Source organism: Medicago sativa, chromosome 8 (genome assembly GCF_051527215.1).
Source record: "Medicago sativa cultivar Bolivia chromosome 8, Bolivia_mono, whole genome shotgun sequence".
Classification (NCBI taxonomy): domain Eukaryota; kingdom Viridiplantae; phylum Streptophyta; class Magnoliopsida; order Fabales; family Fabaceae; genus Medicago; species Medicago sativa.
The window spans coordinates 66,944,215-66,963,213 of NC_140756.1; the positions used below are offsets into that span (position 1 = coordinate 66,944,215).

General features: G+C 33.0%; 1 protein-coding gene, 1 long non-coding RNA gene and 1 pseudogene across 4 annotated transcripts; 2 read left to right on the top strand and 1 right to left on the bottom strand.

The window, feature by feature from the left end:
• Positions 1 to 492: 492 nt before the first annotated feature.
• On the top strand, positions 493 to 1,273 carry LOC146900725 (uncharacterized). The gene is made up of 2 exons (XR_015022711.1): positions 493 to 680; positions 965 to 1,273. It is a non-coding gene; the product is annotated as an uncharacterized LOC146900725 (long non-coding RNA).
• Positions 1,274 to 2,183: 910 nt separating this feature from the next.
• LOC146900726 (protein FAR1-RELATED SEQUENCE 5-like) lies at positions 2,184 to 5,528 on the bottom strand (annotated as a pseudogene). Its single transcript, XR_015023230.1, has 3 exons — positions 5,487 to 5,528; positions 2,418 to 4,573; positions 2,184 to 2,310 (listed from the first exon to the last, which is right to left on the bottom strand). The product of XR_015023230.1 is annotated as a protein FAR1-RELATED SEQUENCE 5-like (transcript).
• Positions 5,529 to 9,277: 3,749 nt separating this feature from the next.
• Positions 9,278 to 17,100, top strand: LOC146900727 (kinesin-like protein KIN-7F). 2 transcript variants are annotated; one of them, XM_085739039.1, is made up of 14 exons: positions 9,278 to 9,437; positions 10,264 to 10,650; positions 11,196 to 11,285; positions 11,405 to 11,505; positions 11,581 to 11,694; positions 11,766 to 11,847; positions 11,989 to 12,056; positions 12,143 to 12,208; positions 12,300 to 12,424; positions 12,941 to 13,277; positions 14,234 to 14,338; positions 14,418 to 15,842; positions 16,096 to 16,394; positions 16,513 to 17,100. In XM_085739039.1, exons 2-14 carry the CDS (start codon positions 10,440 to 10,442, stop codon positions 16,832 to 16,834), a joined length of 3,345 nt encoding a protein of 1,114 aa, XP_085595165.1. In that variant the 5' UTR covers positions 9,278 to 9,437; positions 10,264 to 10,439; the 3' UTR covers positions 16,835 to 17,100. The 2 variants fall into 2 exon arrangements, with proteins under 2 accessions (XP_085595165.1, XP_085595164.1); XM_085739038.1 differs by having other exon boundaries at positions 11,405 to 11,694.
• Positions 17,101 to 18,999: the final 1,899 nt, after the last annotated feature.

Below are 18,999 nucleotides of genomic sequence, written 5' to 3' on the forward strand. Positions count from 1 at the left end.
TTATCATAAGATCCCTCTATTGGAGATAATCTAAAACATTATCGGATATAAAATGTGAACACCTCTCTCGGATATATATCCTATATATATATATATATATATATATATATATATATATATATATATATATATATATAGGGTTATGATAGAAGACACCTTTTATGAAGGTGTCTTTTATCAAGTTACTCTATGAGCATTTGTTAAAAGACACCAACTACTTTTTATGAAGGTGTCATTTATCAAAGTTATAACTAAAAAGTGAAAATCACACCTTGAGGTGTGACTTGATAAAAGACACCACCAAAGGGTGGCTTGTAACATAACCCATATATATATATAGGGGATGTTTCAAATGAGAGGGATTTTTAAATGAGAGGGTGAGAGGATTAAATAGTGGTCATTGGATTAGATAGATGGATGTGATTAAAATAGAAGATTAATGAGTCACGTCTCTCTTCTCACCAATTTCTGATACGCGCTTTGCTTTCTCTCTTCTCAAACTATTTCTGAAACGTTCCTTCTTTCTTTCTTTAAGCCTCATCGTTCTCTCTTCTTTCTTTCTTTTTTTCTGAAACGGTAATATGGTGATTCCGACGATATCTCGACAACCAGTACTCAAATCCGGCGATGCCCATATTGTTCTTGTGAACTTTTACATCTGTTGTTTCTGTTATTAACAGGTGGGAAATTGTTTCCTGATTCAAACCCTAATTTTGATCCATTTTTTCCCAATTTAATTCAATAGCTTAATTTGATTCACTTTTTCCCCAATTTAATTTGATACCCCAATTTTTCACATATTGTTCTATTTGATTATCACATTTTTCAGGTTTGATTTTTGTTTGGGTGAATCACTTAGGTTCACTTTAGAAGGAAAATTGGAAATGAACTTTGATTGGCAAATTTGAGTTTGATACTGATTCAATAATATTCAAAAAAAACTATTGAATTCATGTGGATTTAGGTTCAATTTTCAGTGGATAAGATGATGGCAATGTGAGAAATGGATTGGATGTGCTTGTGGTTACTAGCTAACAGACATAAAGGTCAAGCATGGATGCTTCTCAAGACAATTTATATGCTAGACAACAGACAAAGAGTTAGAAGAAATTGAAGAAGAACAATAAGAAAAAAGAAATTTCATTTAGAATAGGCATAGTTATAGATACTGTTAGAGTTTTCTTGTCTGCAACATGTAATTTCTATTTTGTGATGTGATACTTTGTATTGTAAGCAAATTATATATTACATGAAATGAGATGAGATTCACAAACCATGAGTTCAAAGCAACATTCACTTCTTGGTTACTTGGCCCTGATTGAGAACACATTATGTTGTGTTTTGATACTAATTTATGAATGTTTAATATTGTAACTCATTATTCATTTTCATTCTTATTGTTAATAATGCCCGCATAGAGCATATATACCAGTGTGATGATATCAAGTAATACCCTTAAATCCAGTAACACTCATTAATGGCTATGTGAACTGACAAACTAGATTAGCTTCTGCTAATTCAATATGTACAATTACTCAGAAAGTTAGTGTACATAAGTTTGAAACTACGACATGAATTAAAAGGCAATTTAAATTACTTAACTATGAAAGACTTTTAACATGAATATTAATAATGCAAAATTTGTTACTGATATACCAGTACTGATACATAACTATCAAAGCATTGACTTATCTAACTATCAAAGTCTTTTAAAATGTTATCTAACAACAAGTGCAAAAGGCCAAGATTACAAAGAGCCAAAGTTGGCAAAACAAATACACCACTTGCAAGGCTCGCATGGCAGCAAAAAACACACCATGAGAACAAAATACAGCTGCTGATACATAGCAGAAAAACAGCACAACTGCTGATCAATGGCAGCAAAAAACACACCCTGCTGAACAAAATTATCAGCCACCAAAACACACCAAAATCCTGTTACTTTATTCTAGTTAATTTTGACATAAAAATAGGCATTTTGTTATGAGCTGCATAAAAGTAGGCACACCATAATAATAGGAGTAGTACTTGGTAACTGAAATTCTACATTCACCAAAATAAGTTACTGATACAAAATAAAATTCTACATTCACCAAAATAAGTTACTGATACAAAATAAGCCAGCATGATCACAAACTGAAATTCTGCATTCAGAATTTTAAGTTACTGATACAAAAATATGCCAGCATGATCACAAAACTAAACTTTGAAATCATATAAAAAAGAACAGGAAGTGACATTCATTCTTCTATGTCATTCATCTTGTTTGTCTAACTTCCTTCATCCTTCTTCTATGCCATTCTTCCAATCCTAAAAACATCAAGTAAAAATATGAGCACAAATATATCAAAACAAGTGCACCATAAACATGACCACAAAAAGATCAAAATAAGTACATTTTGAAAGGGATTTCTTACCGCAATTATGGAGATGATCTTTGGGGACAATTGCGGCTGTCATGATGCACATACTCACCGCATGACTTACAAAGTATTGCTTTTTTTTTTTGTTGTTGTTCAATAGCCTTCTCTTTTCCACATTTGATTCTTTTACCACTACCTTTAGTCTTTGCAAATTTTGGTGGAAGGATTTCTACTTCGTCAGGAATATTGGACCCAAGAATCAAATCATCTGTCCTGGTTCTCTTAGAACTCCCTTCAAATCCATCCAATTGTTTTTCCATGTTAACAACCCCATTTAACACAAGAAGCAATTTTTCCTTATCTTTTCCAGCCTTCTCCACACAGCTATGTAAGTGGTTCCACACATCAGAAATGAGTTTGTTGTCTTCTTCCAAGACATTGTCAGCTATGTCAAAAATAGGTGTTATGTTTGCAAACTTAGTCCACCTATTCACAATGTGCTTACTTGGTATTTCATTGAAATTTTTTCCCTTTAAAACACAAAGTATGTGTCTACAAGGTATTCCTTCAGCCTGAAACATTTTGCATGAGCAATTTGCATTGTGATCTGACAAGTTATACACAACTTCTCGAAGTTTACCATTGATCTCACTATTATCTTATATATGAAATATTTCCATCCCATCTTCATCTTTCTTATTTTCAATTCCACAATCCACGCATGCAATCCATAATTCATGTTGAAATATATAAAAGTTCTCACGAGTATACACATCTCTTGCATGCCTCTCGATACCACGTTCCAACAATAGTTTTGGTTTAGAATGAATTGAGTTATTATCAGCTAGTAACTCCTTATGTCGTTGCGCTTCTATTGATGAATCAAATCTCATCCAAAATTCAACCAAGTTAACATTAGGATTCAGAAAATTACCATAGAAAGAATTCTCACTTTTTGATCTTGATGTTGTTCTCAATACCCCTGCCATAAAAGTGTCTTTGAAATATGATGGGATCCAAGTGCTTCGAATCTCAAACATATGTGCCAACCATTTATTCTTTTCTAACTCAAACCTTGTCATCAAAAACACCCAAGTCTCTTCAAACTCATTTGGTGTCTCTGAACCCCAAACACATGACTTGAAACTTTTGTTGAATTCATCCTCATCATTCATGGAAACACCTACTTTTTCAGAAACTTTTTTCATGATATGCCACATGCACAATCTATGAGTAGAAGAATCAAACATATTTTCTATAGCCACTTTCATGGAAGGATCTTGATCGGTTATTATAAGAGTTGGCTTATGTCCGCCCATTGCTTCCAAAAACTTTTCAAACAACCATACGAATGAATCACTTTTCTCATTTGTTATAAGTCCTACGCCGAAGGTAATAGATTGTCGATGATGGTTTATCCCGGTGAAAGGTGCAAAAATCAAATGATATTTATTTGTTTGATACGTAGTATCAAATGAAACCACATCCCCAAATAAGGAATAATTTTTCCTACAAATACCATCTGCCCAAAAAACATGCTTCAGTCGGCCTTCTTCACCTACCTCATACGCATAATAAAAGGATGGATTAACTTCTTGCTTCCTTCTAAAGTAATCTATCAAAACATGTGCATCAGAATCTTTATTCAAAGTCTTTAAATCTCTGGAATAGTTTTGAAGATCTCTCTGCGTGCATCCAACATTTTCATAACCCCCACATTGTTCTTTTAATAAGTGGAAAGCTTTTGAAGTTCCTATATTTGCTCTACTACATGCATGTAATAAGCTTTTGTGAACTGAATTCACTTTCCTTGCAGACCTGAGAAACGGTCTCTTCATAGGTGAAGCAAGTGGATGTGTATGGCTTTCATGAAATCGAGCTATCGCATACTTTCCTTCCCCCACCCATTTGAAAACAACATTTGCATTGCATCCTTCTCTTGTTAAAGCCCTTCTTCTTTTAACCTTGACAGTAGATTCACTTTGCTCCTTACCATCCTTCTTATTTGGCAAATAACCCTCTTTCGAGCAAACAAAATACTTCCAACGCTTCACGCCGTTTTTATCTATAGTCGATGATGATGAACGCACGCTAAATCCGACAGAGAGTGCATATTTTTCGTAAATTTTTTTACCTTCTGCTAACGTATCAAATACTTGTCCAATTGTAGGCTTTAATTCATCATCACAATTTGGCACACATTCATATTCCTAAAATTAACAAAATAAATATCTTCAATAAAATAATAGAAAGGAAAACATAATAAATAAAAAGGATGAAACAAGAATAAATACTGCACTCTGTTAACAGCAGCACAAGAAATGTGACGCAAAGCATTGCAAAATAGTAATATGATGCAAAACCACCTAAGATTAATGCAGGGCTTCTCTTTCAAATTCTACATATAAAATAGTGATACCAAACTAAGAAAAAAAAATAGGAACAAAAGAAAGAAAAAAAAAGATTAAATGTTGTTATTTCAAAAGAAAAAAAAACAAAAAAATAGAACCAACAACCAAATAGAACCACGGGACAGAAATAGAACCAACAAAAAAATAGGAACAAAAAACAACTATCTCTTAGGAAAAAAACAGAAACAAGAATAGAACAATAATGTTGAACCTCAAGCCAAACTAATTATAATATACCTAAGGAATTTGAAAACAAGTTGATGTATCTTTGTCCATGGAGAATGATGAACGTAACTCAATAGAAGTGTAAGTTATCCAATTCAAATTGATGTATTTGGTTGGAGGTGAAGTGAGAGGGAAGTGAGAAGGTCAGTAATGAGAAGAACATGGAACGTCATGCAAAATATGAGAGAAAGCAGCGCGTATCAGAAATTGGTGAGAAGAGAGTCACGTGACTCATTAATCTTCTCTTTTAATCACAACCATCTATCTAATCCAATGACCACTATTTAATCCTCTCACCCTCTCATTTAAAAATCCCTCTCATTTGAAACATCCCCTATATATATATATATATATATATATATATATATTCTAAACTTGTGTTAACCTTAGGCTTGAATTGTGCATATGTGGCACCTCTAAAAAAATTTCTAACACTATTAACAACTTAACATCATCTCTTATTCTTTTTTGTTTGTTGCTTTCGTACCAGTTTCCGAACCACCAAAGGTGTGCGACTAATCCGGCTCATGCCCACTAGCCAAGCGTTGTTCCCTCTGGGAATCGAACCCGGTATTCTCCGAGTACGTCCTTGGAAGGAGCTCCTTGCCACTGGAGCCCAAGCAACTTGGTTACATCCTCTCTTATTCTACGTCTTTAAAGAATTGATTAATTCTCAATTTTGTAACTATATAATTTCTTTCTAAATGATTAGTCATTATTTACTCATTCCCAGTGGCATTGTGATTATTTCCCCCTTTAGTCGTGTACTATGATTCTTATTATAAACAATCTATATGTTACATTATTTATTATTTGATTATAGTTGAAGTAATAAAAATGAGTTTTTATTATTATTATTATTATATAAAAAAATTTGTGATTTTATTTTATTAAAAAAATTATTGCTAAAAAAAATTAGTATATCTTTTATATATCTATCTATCGATCTATTTACTATACTATCTTCTATATATTATATTATACTATATTGTAAAGTAAATTTAAGTTATCTAAGAGCTAGAATTTTGGCGATGTGGCACCTCATAAAAAGTTTTACCGCCTCTCTTAATTCGATTCAATGAGTTAAAATATAATCTCCACATCCTCTTTTGATTTCTATCTAATAATATAATCTATATCCAATCTAATCTAATAATAATAACAATAATAATAATAATAAGTTTAAGTTAAAAAAATTAATAAACACATTGGACAAAAAAAAGAATAAACATGTTATATTTTCTCTCATTATATCTATATATCTCTTTAATAAATTTAAGTCACAAACCTTTTTTTTTGAGAGAGTCACAAAAACTTTTGTCCCTATGAATTTAACTCAATTGGTAAAGACAATGGATAATATATGCAAGATTCAAGGTTGAATTACCTGTAATCGCACTAGAAAAAAAATGAACAACCACATTACATTAATGAATATAAACATCATTGATTTACCAAAGTTATATAAAAAAATTGTAACGGTTTTCATGCTCCTAACAAATTATAAAACAGTTCCAATTTCTTACACTATCACCATCGGATATTGAACGTGTCTCATAACAATCCTCTAAATATAACCAACGAAAAAAATTAATGTCTAATTTTTCATATTCATTCCCACCGTTTTATAACCACACCTAATTCCATATTCATTTTCTACTCATTTCTATTTCTATACATTTGAAAGTTTCACATAGGCACTACTCATTTTTTCTACTCACACATTGCATTATTGATCGATGAAAAAATAACAATCAGTTGATTGATCAGTTGTAATTTTTACTACGAATTATTGTTTTGCTTTATTATTATTGTGTGTATAAATATGTGATTCTGGATCATCTTTACTTTTTTCAAGCAATTTTTGGGTGATATTCTTCGTAGTGTATATGATAGATTTTGTTTCTTTCTTTCTCCTCACACATGTCTTGATCTTCTTTAATTTTTTATTTTTTTTTGCAAAATATTGACTCAACTTACTCTATTGTGTAGATTGGTCAAATATTGTAGCTCATTTTTTTTATTTATGTAATGTTTTTTTCACTCTTTCTTACTATATTATTATCTTATTTTATGATCATTGTGTGTATAAATATGTGATTCTAGGTCATCTTCACTTTTCTAAGCAATTCTCGGGTGATATTCTTCAACTGTGTATGCTAGTTTTTGTTTCTCTTTCTTACTCATCATACATGTCTTAATTTTTTTTTTTTTTTGTAGAATATGGACAACTTACTCTATTGTTTAGATTGACCAAATGTTATGGCTCGACTTTTTATTTATGCAATATTTGTTAGTCTATTTTGCCAACTTTATTTCCTATTGTATACCTTAATGTGTACACCATCCGGTAGGGATGGCAAAGCGGGCCGGCCCGCCCCATTTAGGTCCGCCCCATCTAAGCCTGTTAAAAACGAGACGAGACGAGCCGAGTCAAATTTATTGACTGAGTCCAAAATCTCACCCCGCCCCGTTTAGTTGCGGACATGCGAGTTGGCGGGTCGGCCCGCCAAACAAAAAACTTTTTTTTTTACAACTTAATTGTTACAAAAAAAGTTATGTTGCTTTTGTCATAAAAAAATATAAAAGAATAGGTGGCAAGTAAATTTGTGAAAACAAGATAATTATCAAATTGTCGAATTCAACATCATAACTAATAGCAAAATAAGGCAAATCCGCAACATAAAACAAATCATAAAATAAATTCAACAACCAAATTACAAAATAAGTCTCAAAATAAATAAACTCAACAGCTAAGATAAATCCTAAAGCATAAAATAAGTCTCAAAATAAATCTAACAACCAAAATAAATCCAAAACCAAAAGCATAAAATAAGACTCAAAATAACAAATTGAAACACGAGTTAAGCGGGCCGCCCCGCCTCGCCCCGTGCCCACCCCGTATTTTAGCGAGACGAGACGAGCCGAGCCAATTATAGAAAGCGAGTTCAAAACTTCGACTCAGCCCGCCAAAAATAGCGGGCCAAACGGGCCGGCCCGGCGGGTCAGACCCGTTTTGCCACCCCTACCATCCGGTCACTACTATAAGCAAAAATTACATTTTAGATTCATTGAATTAATGATGTATATAGTCTTTATTATAGACCACATACTAATGATGTATATAGTCTTTATTATAGACCACATTTTAAATTAATTAACAAAATAGTCTGCTTAAATAATATCTTTCGTAGATCCTTAATTTTTTATTTGGACCTTACTTATGTATTAATGAAACTACCGAATCAATAAAAATATTTCAACGGTTGTTATTGAAAAAAATATATGAAAATCATCTGCTTGCTTCACTAATCTTTCAACTACCATTTTCTTTTTTCATATTCCATAACTATTGACAACTTTTTCACTCAATACTATATTAATGCAAAATTTAAATTAATAAAATGATGAGTTACATTTTTTAATTGCTTATTATCCTATTCACTTTAATAAAGGAAGAATTAAGTAAATAAAAAAAATGGTAAACCAAATAATAGATTAAAAAAAAACCATACCAATAAAAGTCGGCATCAAATTCCACTAAGTAAAAATTTGAAAGGAAAATTCGTATTAACACACAAATTGCATTTTCAACAAATATGAGAGAAAAAGAGACAACCACCAATAATATTGACAAGAAACATGAATGCCTCTAACTCTAATTAAAAAGAATAAATGATACAAAGATAAAAAGCAAAACAACTTATGACTATACAGAACATATGAATGCCTCTAACTCTAATTAAAAAGAATAAATGATACATAGATAAAAAGCAAAACAACTTATGACTATACAGTTGTGATCCATAAAAAGAAAAGTTCTTATATGATTACAACATTAGTATAAAATATAAATTATGATACACCTCTTCAAATTTATGAAATACTAATAAATCCTTAAAATATTTAAACAAATTTGACTTCTCATATAGTTTCTAAACACCTTATCATATTTAATATGAATTAATATTAAACATAACAATATCATCATATTTTAAAACATTATCAATCATTTAACTCAACATGATTATACTTATATTTCAAGTGGTATTCTAATCAAACCCATTGCGGTCCAATTCAAAAGATTAGTCTTAAATACCCGGCTAGGCTAGGATGATAGTTTTTTTTTAGCGCGGTAGTTAAGCTTTGTTAGTTTGAAAATGATAAAAAAAGAGAGAGAGAAAAAGTAAAAGCAGAAAATGAAGCATGCAGTGCAACTCAACTACCAACAAACTAAGAAGGAGACGCCATAACTCTCTTCACATTTTCAAAATCATCACATCACAGAGACATTTCCTCAAACAATTACAATTCAATCACATTCTCTCTCTTTTTCCTTTTTTACTTTTTTCTACACCTCAACCTTTTTCAATTCTCAATTCCTTTCATCTTCTTTCTTGCATTCTTCTACTTTTCCGTTTCAGATCGCATTTCATAGGTGAATCTCTGCAATTATTCTCTATTTAACCTTAAATTATAATTTGAATTTTGATCTAGATTTTAGCTTAATATGAAACATGAAAATGCTATAATTTACTTGTGATTCATAGATAATAATAATATATTGATATTTATTGCGATATGAAGTTCGGATTTGAATTTGAATTTGTGATCTTCAGTTTTGATTTTAACGGTTTCTTTCTAAACATGGTAAAATTCGCTGTCACATTAAGGAATTTGCAATTTTAGCATATTTTTTTTGGATTTTTGTGATATTTATTTTTCTGATTCATGTACTATTTTTGGAATTTGTGTTCATGAATTGTTTGGATTTTGTTTTACTTGCTAAATTAAGTTTAAACTGAAATTACTCCAAAAATAAAAATATCACAGCTAGGATTTTTAGTAATATTATTACATCCATTCAATTATTTACCCATTTTGATAATCCATATTCAGAGTTTAGTTTCTGAATTTCTTACCACATTGAATTTGTTATGAATCTTCTTTGAAAAATTGAATCCCAAGTTTTTGTCACGGTGTAGGTAATTTTCTTGTACAAATTTTAATTTTTTATATGTTGCATGTGAAGGAGAATTTGACAGGATGTTTCCTTGTCTTGGAGACCATCCCAGAAAATTCCAAATTTTCTATTAGAATACAAAATGCACCGCATTTTGGATCAAAGTTATATTATAAGAGTTTGTGAAGTTGGTCAATTTCTATATGATCCCATGAATATAAAATTGCATGAATGTTATCATTTTTTTGTTTTATTTGCTTTGTTTATGATGAGGTAACCTTAGATGATTTTGTTGCTGCAGATAATGATTGGAGCTTAAAAGTTGTGGTGGCCCGTGTGTTCTACGCCATCCCAAGTTCCAACAAAAGAAGAGTACGCTTTATGAAAGAACTTGAAATGTAATGAAATAATTGAATGCCGAATTGGTGAAGGTGGAATTGAAGGTTTAGAGAAAAGGGTTGAGAAGGAAGTGTGAAAATGGGGTCTAATTCAGGGGAGGAGGCAATGCAAGGCTCAACAGGTGGTGAGGAGAGGATTTTTGTTTCTGTTCGTGTGCGTCCCCTGAACGATAAGGAGTTATGGAAAAATGATCTGTCTGAATGGGAATGCATTAATGACAATACCATTATGTACAGGAGCAACCTTTCAGCTTCTGAAAGGTCTTTGTATCCAACAACCTATTCATTTGGTATGAAGAGGCTTATGTTACAAATCCATCCATAGATTTATTTACTTGGTGTTTGTACTTTATATAAGAGCTTGTGATAGATCCAAAATTCCAAATGCTGATGAATTTTGACTGAAAACCAACAATTTAATTTAATTCCTAGTTACATTGCTGCCTGAGTCGCGTATACTTTTACTTGTTTGAACGGTTTTATTTATTTATAAGATTAGGCTGAATTAACTTGGAGAATACGGTGGCAATTCACGATAAGTGATGTTGAATCACAAAAGTTTCTGGAATGTTATGAGTTTCCAACAAGGCCTTAAAATCTCGCCTGGATATTTGTTGTCTTGCATATTATGTAGTTGAGATTTTCTGCATTGAAGGAAATTATGTAATATCATAATCTTGTTGTATTAAACATGGAAGTGGAAGGTTGTTTAATGTTGTTTTGGTTAAGGAAGTTTAACAAGACCATGCCTGGCTTTTATTTCATCAGATCTCAAAATTATAAAATCTCTATTTGCTTCCCTCTTTTGATCCACCTTCATATCTTTTCAATGTAGACCGAGTTTTTAGGACTGATTGCCCCACAAGGCAAGTGTACGAAGAAGCGGCTAAGGAGGTAGCTCTTTCTGTTCTCAATGGCATCAACTGTGAGTTTTCTTTCTTCCTTTAATCTAGCTTTCCTCCATCATATGCATCCGTGTCAATCAACTTCTACATTAGCATCTTTCACGGTGCCTATTAAGTGTTTGGTTATTTATTTGATCAGCTAGCATATTTGCATATGGACAAACAAGCAGTGGAAAGACATACACCATGAGTGGTATAACTGAGTATGCTGTAGCTGACATTTTTAATTACATAGAAAAGGTATATGAAACTGAACACATTGCTGCATCACCTTTTCATTTTGAAAACCTTGTTTTGATTAGATTTTTTTTACAGCACAAAGAAAGGGAATTTGTCTTGAAATTTTCAGCGATGGAGATCTATAATGAATCTGTCAGGGACCTCCTTAGTACCGACACTACACCACTCAGACTTCTTGATGATCCAGAGGTAAATATCTTTACCAGTTTTTCAAAAATGATAATGTGTGAAAATTTGCTGACAGTTTGTCTTTTAAACAGAAAGGCACCGTTGTTGAGAAACTCACCGAGGAAACTTTACGTGACTGGAACCATTTTACAGAACTTATTTCTTTCTGTGAAAGTAAGGACTGCGGATAGTTATAATCATTCTTGCTTTGACGGAATTTCACAGATTATCTTCGTTATATTATTTTTTTTCCTCCTTTACATTCCTTTGTCCACCTAGAGCTGACTGCATATACTTATCCAACAACTTTTTCAGCACAACGGCAGATAGGAGAGACATCCTTGAATGAAGTAAGCTCCAGATCACATCAAATTCTAAGACTGGTACGTGGGTTCCTAAGTTTGTTGAAGGGAGGTTAAATTTTTCAGTACTTCATTGCTTACATTGCCTAAATAATGTTGCTTTTCAGACGATTGAAAGTTCTGCGCGTGAATTTCTGGGAAATTACAAATCGAGCGCTCTTGCTGCTTCTGTGGTATATAAAGGAAAATAATGAGAATCACTTTATTACGTTAAAGTACTTCAATTGAAAATCAAAGCAATAATACTTATTTTCCTGGATACAGAATTTTGTTGATCTTGCTGGAAGTGAGCGAGCATCACAAACTAATTCAGCTGGTACAAGGTTGAAAGAAGGATGCCACATCAACCGTAGTTTACTGACTCTAGGAACTGTCATCCGCAAACTCAGGTTAGCTTGAAATGGTTGCACTTCAAATGTGTTTACTCACACAAATGTATAATACTTGTCTCCATATTCTTTCAATCTTACTCATAACTTTAACATACATGCAATTTTCCTTTGGAGACGTTTAAAAGAGCACAGAGACACATTTTTTATTTAATGATGGTGTTTCAAGATCGTTCTCTACTTTTGTCACAAAAAATTATAGGCAGCAAGTATCGAGTATTTGCAAGCATCAGAAGAAACTCTATGATTTACCATAAATGCTCCAAAGTCTAGTGCTTTCCATTACCATGAACTCACAAACATTGAATCTTATTATGCACTCATCCTTAGCCTACAGATTCTGTTACTAGTTACTTTATTAATTTCAAATAAAAATCAGATGAAACTCTTTCAGAGTTCAGACTATCATAAATGTATTGAATCTGCTGTTTGATGTATTAAGAATGTTATATACTTTTCATGAAATGTATCCTTTGATTTTATCTAAAAAAGTAGAAAAAATGATTTTGATCACAGCAAGGGGAGAAATGGACACATTCCTTTCAGAGATTCAAAGCTAACCCGCATACTGCAGTCTTCAATAGGAGGCAATGCTAGAACAGCAATCATCTGTACCATGAGTCCTGCACGGAGCTATGTTGAACAAACCAGAAACACCCTCTTATTTGCAAGTTGCGCTAAAGAAGTGTCAACTAATGCAAAAGTCAATGTAGTGGTGTCTGATAAATTGTTGGTCAAACAATTGCAAAGAGAGTTGGCTAGGCTGGAAAGCGAGTTGAAAAAGTCAGGGTCAACCCAGCGTAAACCTGATTCTGCAGAATTGCTGCGGGAAAAAGACCTCCAAATTGAGATGGTAATCATCAAGATTTTTGCAACAGATTCATTACTTTTTATGCATAGAAGTACAATATCTATATTATCCACAATGTTATATGTTATATGCCTGTTCTTGAAAGGTAAACTGTAGTCTTTGTAAGGTAGTAGCTGTTCTCACTGGATTGTTGTTTCAACTATTTGTTACTAGTCCTGTAACGTCCTGAAATCCACATTTTCATTCACGCTCTGCACTGAATTGCTCTTTCCTCATGAGTGAGCCGACCTGTTGAGTTTTATCTATCATACTAAGTGATTTTATTACATTTGATAACTCACATGCTTTGTCATTTTATTTGAAATATTTCACCCTATGCTGAAAATTTGACAGATTAAAACTTAAACTTTCGAATTTTATGACCGCCCTGTGGAAAATAGTAGTCATTCGATGCACTTTCAGTCGCAAATTATGTGAGCTTTAATTTGGTTTGTGGCAACCCCTTGATACTGATATTTGAGTTTAAATATTGGGGATTGTATAAATTTTCCTGGGGTGCTAGTCATTTTAGAATATGTTGACTTAATTTTATGTTTTCCATGCTTCAATCTGCCATGAGACTTCAAATATAAAGTATATACTTGAGATTGTTTCTGATTTTTTTTATTTACAAAGTAATGTGTTGCACACTCATTCTTAAACTAAGAGGACAATACAGATAATCTTATTCTGACTTTAAACATTTCAAAGTTGTCAATATATGTTGTAATACCCTGCCTGAAAAATTTCAGTTTTTAGCCAATTTCAGTTTGATATTTAAAAACGAGGGAAAAAGATTTGGAGGACACAAGTGTTCTTCCTATTATGTATATTATGGTTACTGAATATTTTTGTGAAACGAGCACATCAGTTTTATGTAACAAGGAATGAGGAGACTAACTTACTTTTGAGCATTGTGTTTTTGAGCTATAAATATGGACTACTATCTGTGCTTGCAGTTAAAGAAAGAGATCATGGATCTGGCAATGCAGCGGGACCTAGCCCACTCTCAAATTAAGGACATGCTTCAAGTGGTTGGAGACGATATGTCCTCATGTGATTTGGTAAGCGTATTTGTGTACTCTAAAGCATTAAAATTTGCATTCATTTTCAATCTCATTTATGTTCAAACCCAATTTTCAGGAAAGTTTGGGTTCTCAGTATCCCAAACTACGTGTGCGAAGTTCAATGGACTTTGAAGATCAAACAGAGGAACCAAATTTATTAAATTTTGACGGCGTGGAAAGTGTTAGATCTTTTGATGCTTCTCAATATTCAGATGGACATAGTGTTAGTTCCGAAGAGAACTATTTCCAGCTCCCTGATTTGGAAAAGAGTCTTCCCATCAGGAATTCTTTTCAAGGGGTGTTGGTTGTAAGTCATGATGCTGTAGCTAATCACGTGGATCAGAAGACAGTTCAAGAACAGCCCGGTGATAAATTAGGCGACAGCTGTAAGGAAATTAGGTGCGTTGAGTCAGAAGATCAATTTACAAACACAGATACACACTCACGTCCAGCAGCTTTGAGTCCAAATAAAGACACAGACTCGAATGCATCATCTCCAGGGGAAAATATGGCAATCTCAGAATTGACAGAAGTTGATAACATAGACAAAGAAAATCAAGATTTGTGCTCATCTCCAGGGACAAATACGGCTGTCTCAGGATTGACAGAAGTCGAGAACATCGACAAAGAAAATCAAGACTTGTGTTCATCTCCAGGGACAAATACGGCTGTCTCAGGATTGACAGAAGTTGAGAACATCGACAAAGAAAATCAAGACTGGTGCTCATCTCCTGGGGAAAATACGGTTGTCTCAGGATTGACAGAAGTTGATAACATCGACAAAGAAAATGAAAACGTGTGCTCATCTCCTGGGGCGAATACGGCTGTCTCAGGATTAACAGAAGTTGAGAAGATCGACAAAGAAAATCAAGACTGGTACTCATCGCCTGGGGAAAATACGGTTGTCTCAGGTTTGACAGAAGTTGATAACATCGACAAAGAAAATCAAGAGTTGTGCTTATCTCCTGGGGAAAATACAGCTGTCTCAGGATTGACAGAAGTTGATAACATCGATAAAGAAAATCAAGACTTGTGCTCATATGAGTTAAAGGAAAACAAAAAACTGAATAGCTTGCACCAAGGTTTTGTTCTACCCTCTTCAGAGAAAATAAGTCCATTGCTGGTAGAAAAACGTGCATCTAGTTCTAGAATCTTGAAATTGACCAGAAGTAGAAGCTGTAAAGCAAGTCTCATGAAGGATTCATCTTCAGATTGGTTTGACCAGGATGAAATAATTCAGAATAAATCCCCAATAGGGACCCTAAAAGACTACATTGGAAGACCTCAGGGATTTGAAAAGAGGACCTATACACTAAACTATAATCCCAATGATGAGAGGTTATCCTGGGCTGGTTATGGGAATTGTGTGAGATGTTCTACAGCTGACATACAAAATGTGAAATCATCATTTGAAATGGAAATTGACGATGATAGTGATTTATCTCCAGTAAGAAGGGAAAAGAAAGAACGTGGAAGTTCAAATCTACTAGCGAACCATGAGGTATGCTTCAATATTTCACCTCCTTTGTTTGTTTGTTTGTGTCTCTCTTACTGATCTTATACTCATGTGTTGATGACCAATATAAGCTATTTTATCTAATTTAAAATGTTTCTGATCATATATACATAGATTCATCTTTATTTTTTCATTTAACCAAGTTACTGATGATGTAAGCAGCTTATTGTTACCAAAGCCCTTGTTACTATATTGAAATAATCCAGCAACTGATTCTTTAAGTTGTTTTGCATGGCAGGAGACAGGACGTGAGTCCACTGTTTCTTCCAAAAAGTTCAAAGATGTTGGGTTGAACACATTGCAATCTGATGAAGAAAAACATTTGGTTTGGTCTTCAGAATTTAAGCGGCTGCAGAAAGAGATTGTTGAACTATGGCATTCTTGTAATGTTTCATTGGTCCACAGGACTTACTTTTTCCTTCTATTCAAAGGGGAACCCTCAGATTCTATCTATATGGAGGTAGAGCTGAGAAGGCTGTCCTATCTCAAAGATAATCAAATTTTAGAAGATGGACGGACCCTTACCCCTGAATCAAGGTAATAATATTCCAAAGTATTTGCTTTCATTAAAGGCCGATTTTGATTTTTTTTTTTTTTAACTAAAGTTTACATTTTGCTTAATACAAAACATATAATGTATTTCTTTTGCAAACAGCAAGAGATATCTTCGAAGAGAGAGACAAATGCTGAGCAGGCAAATGCAGAGAAAGTTATCAAAATCTGAAAGAGAGAACATGTATTTGAAGTGGGGTATAAGTATGAGTTCAAAGCATAGGAGGTTGCAATTGGCTCATCGCCTATGGTCTGAAACAGAAGATATAAACCATGTTAGAGAGAGTGCAACCATTGTTGCAAAGCTGGTTGGTACAGTTGAGCCAGATCAGGCTTTCAAGGAGATGTTTGGCCTCAACTTTGCACCACGACGCAGAAGAAAGAAGTCGTTCGGTTGGACGTCCAGTATGAAGCATATCTTGTGAAGGTGATTGTGTTGGAACAAGATTACTGTATAGGAAGTTTGATTGGGCCATGTAAAAATTTCCCCTGGCTCCATTTTAATATAGGAAAAATATGTCATCCCCCCTTCCATAAACAATCTGATCTTTACTATATGTTTCTGACTCTAATTCCTATTTGACTGGAAAGAGGTTGAAGGATGCAGAACCATCCCATGCATACAGAGTATAGATGGAGATAAAAATTATGATATTTTTATGTGAAGATAAGATGAAGATTCAAGAAGAAACGATGTGTTCATGATTGAAAATAATTTTTCTAGTAATTTTTTAGAATCACAATTCAAGAACCAAGAAAAAAAAATGAAAAGATATAATTTTATAAATTCAACAAAGTAATAACTTTTTCGTCCATCTCTATTTGTAAAACAACCAGCATAAAAAGGTTATTCTTCACTTTGAAAATACGGGATTTAGTTAAGTGGTTAATGTGTCTAATTTAAAGACAGAATTTTTAGGACAACACGAGTTTGAATCTTAGCTGAAAAAATCATTTTTCAAACTTTATTATTGAACTCTAGATTACCGAATCACTTTCTCCCATGAATTATTAGAATGAGACCAAAAAAAAAAAAAAAATAAACAACTCTCTTTGTTTCAATGGAAGAAGAATAATGGTTAGTAACAAACTCTAACATACGTTTTTTAACATTATTTTTTATCGGTCAAAATTGATATGAGATCCACCAAATTTAAATGAAATTTATATAATTTAATGTGATCCATACAAATTTTAACAAGTAAAAATGTATATTAAAAAATGTATGTTATAGAGTACAATATTAGCACTCATTTTCTATGGAAGCATATACAAACCCAATACTTCGAAAAACGGAATTTAGTGATGAAAATTTGAGACGGAATCAAATATCTCTAACTAATTTCAACGAATCTAGGGAGGAAAAGTTGTTTTCATGAATAAAATCCGTCATTTTTTTTAGTAAATACCCAAGTTCGTCCTTGAATTTGCAAGCCAGCGAAATTCATTCTCAAATTTTTCGAAATGTCTATTTCATCCCTGAATTTACCAAATGTCAATCGAATCAGTCCCTCAGTTAAGCTGGGCTATTAACGAGGTGATGTGTATTGTTAACCTCTCACAAAGCTTGTCATGTCAGATGCCACGCAAGCATGGACTAATTTGGCCGAAAATGACAAAATTTTCAATAACAAAAAATTGATTGATTTACAGAAAATTCGAACTCACTTTCGCAAAAAAATAACAGTTACCCAACGTCCCTTTCTTCCCCAAATCTATAAAATTGGAACCCTGATTTTATAATTTGTCACCTAGGGTTCAAAATCTCCTAAATTTCTTCCATGAATTGATGACAACGTTCTTCCCCAAGGCAAAAACAACTATAATAGATGGCCTAAGGAAAGTGGCAATGAAGAGGTTTGGAGGGCAAGATTGATGGACAAAGTTGACTGTGTAGGAAGTGAGTGTAGGTTGATTAAGTATTTGATAGTCATAATTTGCTTGTTTGCGTTGTTTAACATGCCATTGTACTTTATTGTACTAGGTATGTGTATTGTTGCAGTGAAAAGGGGTTGAATATGAATGAAGGCAACCTTTCTGTCAAAATATTTCCATCAAATTAGTCCTTAAATTATTTGTTTAAGTATCAAATTGATCCCTACATTATATAAAAATATCATCAAATAAGTCCTTGAATTATTTAAACAGATGTCAATGTGATCTTTGGTACATATATGTGCAGAATAAAGTAAAAAAGTAAAGAGACATAATTTTATCCTTGATTATACCATCAAATAAGTCGTAATTCAGTCATTACACTACAAATGCAGGAATATTAAATATCCAAAAAGAAACCCAACTAGGGACATTAACTAGGAGGCATAATTTAAACAAGTCTAAAAATTACATTGTCCAAAAACATAATTTAATCAGGCATCAAGCATCACTTCTTTGGAAATCTCGGGGTTGGGATAAACTCCATGAATTATAGTTGAGTAGAACCCATTGGCTCATAACTTGGATATGTCATTCTAATAACTCTAGGAGCAGTTGGATGTGGTGGAGCATGATCCCTCGCTGGTGTTCGCGTAGACTTCTCAGTTGAAATAACTGGTCCTCTCATGCCATATCTCCTTATACTCACTCCCTG

Coding starts and splice junctions, on each gene's coding strand:
- LOC146900727 (XM_085739038.1), top strand. CDS start 10,440: ATGGGGTCTAATTCAGGGGAGGAGGCAATGCAAGGCTCAACAGGTGGT. Junction 14,339..14,417: donor ATATGTCCTCATGTGATTTG/GTAAGCGTATTT, acceptor CCCAATTTTCAG/GAAAGTTTGGGTTCTCAGTA. Junction 16,395..16,512: donor ACCCTTACCCCTGAATCAAG/GTAATAATATTC, acceptor TTTTGCAAACAG/CAAGAGATATCTTCGAAGAG.